This window comes from Vipera ursinii (assembly GCF_947247035.1).
Source record: "Vipera ursinii genome assembly, chromosome: 2".
Taxonomy (NCBI): Eukaryota; Metazoa; Chordata; class Lepidosauria; order Squamata; family Viperidae; genus Vipera; species Vipera ursinii.
The window spans coordinates 48,636,998-48,642,997 of NC_139513.1; the positions used below are offsets into that span (position 1 = coordinate 48,636,998).

The following is a 6,000-nucleotide window of genomic DNA, read 5'->3' on the forward strand; positions in this document are numbered from 1 at the left end:
GAACAACCCTCTACTTCAGTAACAAGGAAAATGAACATGTCTGCTAAGGTTGCTCAGAAATAAGGGTACATTCATACCCACATTGTCCTGCTACAAAAACATTTTAGGACTATTACTACTGCAAGATAAAAAGGATTTTTTAAAAAATTCTTTCTTCTATGACAAATATCAATAAAGAAAAAGTATGCCATTAGGCTATTCAATCGTAAAGCTCTGTGATATAAAAAATGCCCAAATTATGCACAATCAGATGATATGTGATGCAGAACAAACTGTTATGGCATCCATTCAATAAAAATGAAGAACAAAAAAGCAGAAGCCAGCAGCAGTCCTTTACCCCAATCTGGCACTTACTAATCCAAGTTGCAACCTAATTCTTTGAAAGCATCTAAATATGCTCAGGAACACGTATACTGATACCAACTGGGCCTAAATACAGTTTTAGTTCAATGGCTGAATAATGTCAGGTGGATTTTCAGGCTGTGTTCTGCTAGTACAATATAAATTGGATATGTCTCTCTTCTCAGAATTAAATATACAACCACAAGTAAAATAGACCACAGAGGAGAGGAATATATAAACAGATTTTTGGAAAGAACATTGCAAGCCACTGAGTAACTGCCTATAAAGCAACCACCAAGACCTGTTTTGACATTGAAAGCAGTTTAAAAAGTTTCCTGATGGAACTACTACTACTACGGTTGCTGGAATTGGGTCTGTGTAGTTTAATGAAGAGAAGGACGATGGGGGACATGATAGCAGTGTTCCAATATCTCAGGGGCTGCCACAAAGAAAAGGGAGTCAAGCTATTCTCCAAAGCACCTGAAAGCAGGACAAGAAGCAACGGATGGAAACTAGTCAAGGAGAGAAGCAACCTAGAACTAAGGAGAAACTTCCTGACAGTTAGAAGAATTAACCAGTGGAACAACCTGCCTCCAGAAGTGGTGAATGCTCCAACACTGGAAGTTTTTTTTAAAAAAAGACTGGACAGCCATTTGTCTGAAATGGTATAGGGTTTCCTGCCTTAGCAGGGGGTTGGACTAGATGACCTCCAAGGTCCCATCCAAATTATTATTATTATTATTATTATTATTATTATTATTATTATTATTGTTGTTGTTGTTGTTGTTGTTGTTGTTGTTATTATTGTTATTATTATTATTATCAATTACTAATGATAATATGCAGTTGTTAGCTTTTGAAACCTCATCTCTGCTGAAATAAAGAGGCACAACAGTAGATCCAGAGTTATCTTCTGGTGTTTCAGGGAATTAATGTAGATCTACATTTATTAGTCAGAAATCTATACCAAAACCTAGAAGAACCTTCTCTAATCAGAAGAATTGGGATTCTAATTCCAATAATTCACTATCCTTGTGGCTGAATATTTCAATAATGAATTACCACCCAGAGCATCCCAGCTTGGAGAAAGACACTCTAGTATAAAGATAAGCATTTCTTCAAAAAAGCTCAAGTTCAGGAGTGACTTAGACCTTGAGATTTAGCATCCAATCTTCCAGGTGGCATGTATAGGGTCCGTGTACCATCCCGAGTTTGCCGAGTGAGGGATGAACTATAAACAAGTAGCTTGCACAGTAGACTATCAGGACTTCACATGCACATCAAGGCCTTAATGTTTGTGAAAGTATTCTGAATCACTCAGATGAAAGTACGCACCGAGTTTTGCAAGCTATAGTTTACCACACTAAGTAATATTCCTATATTAAGCATCAACCACTGGGCTCTGAAATAGTGTTGGGAGATCACTTTGCAAACCAACTCACTCCCATCTCCATCTGGAAATCTCTTTTGCATAAGCGACAGCCCACTCCCAAAACAGCCTAATAAATGTAAATGCAAAACTGTTCTTTCAAAATTCTTTCAAAAATCTGTGAATTAGGAAAACAGCCCTTGTACCGCACTAATTCAACAAACTCAAGGGCAAGGTGTAGATTCAGCACCATACAGTACTTACACTTAAGCTACTAACGGGTCTACGGGACTATGGAGAGGGAGTGAATACTCAAAAAAGTATTTCTTTTTAAAATGTTATCTTGAAACAAAACAAAAAAGAGCAAAGCCAAACCAAAAAAAGCAGTGTATCTTGTGAGTTTTCTACTGTGTCAGGAGTGTTGCATAACAGGGAAAGGAAAAATGTGGCTAGGATAGGTTACAGCCAACCTATAGGTCACGCTTTCCTCCAAGAAGATACCAGTGGGTACTGAGATCAGAATGCAGCCAGATAGTTTCCCCCAACATACACCCCTCTCTTTATGTCCTGTAGCAAAGAACACTCCTTTCAAAATCTCACAGGGGAGCACTTCCGTCCCCAGTGTTGTATGCAGGGCTTTTTTTTCCGTCATAGAACGTTCAGAACGGAGTTCCCGGCACCTTTTTCGGATGGAACCTTGTAGGGTAGGCAAGGCATGTGTATGACATGTATGACATGTGTGAGTTCTGGCCCCTTTTTCTTTTACAAAAAAAGCACCGGTTGTATGACTTAAGACCACAAATCGGGGAGCGAAAAGCCACAGATTTTAATTAGAAAATCTTAAAATACTGACAGTTCTCAGTCTCTTCTCGCACGCGCACACACACACACAGAGAGTGTACCCGCAGGCTTTCATCGGCGTACCCCTTAAATGTGGCACCGCGGCCACGGCTTTCCGCAAGCAGCCTCCATAGGGCAGCGTTTCCCAACCTTAGGAACTTGAAGATGCGTGGACTTCAACTCCCAGAATTCCCCAGCCAGCTACGCTGGCTGGGGAATTCTGGGAGTTGAAGTCCACGCATCTTCAAGTTCCTAAGGTTGGGAAACGCTGCCATAGGGGGAGATGCAAGCCTCCCGCCTACGTCTCCAGCGAAAGAGGCTCGATGCAAAGCGAGCCTGCAGGCGTACATCTACGGTGTGCACCCTACAGACGGTTGCTTTCCCACACACACACACACACACACACACACACACCCCAGCCTGCCCCGAAACGGAGCTGCCGTCAAAAAGACGGCGCCCTTTTTTTTTTTATCAACGCCGGGCGTCGAGGAGGAGAGAGCGAGCCCTAGGCCGTCGAGAAGAGCCAACCCCGGAGGGTTCCCCCACCCCCCCACACACACACACACACCCCGAGCCACCATTCACACAACCGCAATGCAGCTTTTACTACCCTACCCGCCCCCGCGCCGCCCCCACCCCCCTCTCCCGCGCGCCACCACACCGCCCGACCTCCGGCTTCGGCAAGGCCGCTCCTCTGACACCCCCAGCCCCCTCCCTCCCTCCCCCCCTCCCGTGCACTCCCCACTGCGAGAACCGAGGCTGAATAAGACTCCGAACAAGGAAGGGACCCGAGGAGAAGAAGAAGAGGAGGAGGAGGAGGAGGAGGAGGAGGAGGAGGAGGAGGAAAACGGGAGAAAGCCTGGAAGGGGTGTGTGTGTGTGTGTGTGTGTGTGTGTGTGTGTGTGTGTGTGTGTGTGTGGAGGGGGGAACCGACTCACCTTTCCCTTGAGTTTCGTATTCCGCGATAATCTCTTTGTCTTTCTTGAACTTGGCTTGAGATGACATTTTGGGACCAGCTCGGCGGCTCCGCTCAAGTCGGCGGGCGAGCCGGATTTTCTTTTCCTCCTTCGGCGCCCGCCCGCCCTCCTTTTGCCGAGCCCGACCGGCTCCCGAGGAGACGGAGAGAGAGAGAGAGAGAGAGGGAGAGAGAGGGAGAGGAGGAGAGTTGTTCAGCAAAGAGAAGAAGGGCAGCTTCTCCTCTCTCCGTCGGCCGGCCAACTGCCCGGCATTTGCCTTCGGCCAGCTGCAGGCAGGGAGAACCTGCTGGGAACGCTCGGGAGCCGCCGCCGCCGCCGGCGCTAAGAAGCGGGGTGAATGGAGGGGGGGGGAGGAGGAGCGAGGAGGGTGTGTCACCTGCACCCAAGTAGGGTTCGACGAGGGGAGGGGAGGGGGGGGGTTGTTGTCTAGGAAAAAGACGCCAATAAAATCAATCAATCAATAAAGCCGAGCGCCGGAAGCCGCTAGGCGAAAAAAAAAAAAAAAGGCTGCGAGGAGAAGCGGAGGAAGCCGAGGGAAAAGCGAAGCTCCTCCTCCGCTTAAGCGTGTAGGTAACGCCGCGGCGGCGGCGGCGGCGGAGGAAGAGGCACGGGGTAGAAGCGCTCTTGGGGTGGGGAGGGCAGCAGCTCAGGGAGCCGCCAGAGCTCGCATTGCGCCGTCTTCCTCTCCCGGGCGAAGTCGGCCGGGGCTGCCGAGGAGGCAGCGGGCTGAGGTTGGGGGCTGGGGAGTCGGGGGTCGGTCAAGCGGGCTTCTTCGCGCGGCGCTGCCTTCTTCCGACGGGCAGCCTTTGCGTTAAGTTAGCCGGGCCAAACGCCCCGCCTCCCTCCCTCCCTCCCTTTTGCAACAACTGACACATTGTAGGCTACGGGGCGTTTGAACTCGCTGCGAGGGGAGAGGAGAGGCAGAGGCGGGGTTGGGCCGAGGCGGCGTGCGCGCAAGGGCGAGGACGGGGCGGAAGGGAAAGCTCTGAGGAAGCCTTCGGGCTTTGGGCTTCGGTCTGCGCTGGGTCTCTCCCCTTCTCGAGTCCAGTGCTGCGAGTCGGGAGACGGCGCCTTTTTCTGAGGGGAAAGGCCAAATGCAGAATGGGGTGAGGGGGTGGGAGGATGGGGCCGGGGGTCTTTTTCTCCTTAAATCGCTCTCCCGAGCCCGTGACTCTTCAACGGTCTTGTAAGCCGGTTGACCTCGTGTAAAGTTTGACGGGGAAAGGGGCTGACTTAAAACTCTGCCCTGCACGGAGGCTTTTTATCTCCCCATGCCTTCTCCCCTCTTCTAATCAATAATCGGCGGCGGGCTTTGTGATTGGTTATTTCATCTGCGGAAGCCGCCCTTTACTCTCTTGTAGAGCTGCAAAATCAGCTCTCTAGGCCAGGGGTAGGCAACCTCGGCTCTTTTATGACTCATGGACTTCAACTCCCAGAATTCCCGAGCCAGCTGGCTCGGGAATTCTGGGAGTTGAAGTCCATGAGTCATAAAAGAGCCGAGGTTGCCTACCCCTGCTCTAGGCCAGTGTTTCCCGACCTTGGCCACTTGAAGATGTGTGGACTTCAACTCCCAGAATTCCCCACTCAGCATAGCTGAGTAGGGTATTCTGGGAGTTGAAGTCCATGAGTCATAAAAGAGCCGAGGTTGCCTACCCCTGCTCTAGGCAGTCTTTGGGTCTGTGGTCGTTCACGCTAAGGCCTCAAAGGGCATGGGGGGGGGAGGCGCTACTCCGCGCTTGAGCCCGTGAAAAACAGGGCAATGTACTTCTAGGTAACTTGTGAAGAGAATTGCAGTCTTGCTTACTGCATCCATCTTGTGGCTGTCTTTACATACTTGGCAGAGTTGAATTAATCGTGCTTTACTCCAGTTTGATGGATTTCTTTAACATAGAGTGCTAACTGATAAACTGATCAAACAGATCAGGCTCCCAAATCTTAGGATTGCCTAATTTTGGGATCAAGTGCATCAGGCAAAAGATCCTATTTAGGAGAAACTGAAGTTCAGACCTAACCTAGGAATGAAAGCAGGGTGTCCTTCACCTGCGGTCTATTAAAGAAACAGTAGGTTTCTTAGATAAGAAAGCATAATATATATATAATATACATGGCTGGGTTCATTAATTGTGCTAAGCCAAAATCCATAAAAGAACATTGCAGCTAAATGCACTGCTTGAAATTGGTCAGTGGAGTGAATCCAAGGAAAAAGTGGGATTTGAATCAGTTCCGGTAAAATTATTTCCTTAGCAAGTTAAACTGGGCTAATTTTGAAAAAGCTAAGCAGAGTTGATGGGAGGCTACCATCCCAAGGCTCTGGACTAGACTGTGAAGTTAAGAAAATATCCTTGAAGAAGACTTGTGAAAATAAATATATGTCTCTTGAATGAGACTTTAGGTCATGGGTGTCAAACTCACTGAGTCATGTGATGTGTCATGACAACATATTGTGACTTTTTGCATTGTTAGGGTGGGTGC

The 6,000-nt window shown here is 48.4% G+C and overlaps 1 protein-coding gene across 1 annotated transcript in view; it reads right to left on the reverse strand.

Moving 5' to 3' along the window:
* SRGAP3 (SLIT-ROBO Rho GTPase activating protein 3) overlaps positions 1-3,743 on the reverse strand; it is a 205,769-nt gene extending 202,026 nt beyond the window's left edge. Inside the window, exon 1 of the mRNA XM_083357001.1 lies at positions 3,490-3,743. Within this exon, the coding sequence (XP_083213127.1) occupies positions 3,490-3,556 (67 nt within the window). The 5' untranslated portion in view covers positions 3,557-3,743. The remainder of the gene's footprint in view (positions 1-3,489) is intronic.
* Positions 3,744-6,000: the final 2,257 nt, after the last annotated feature.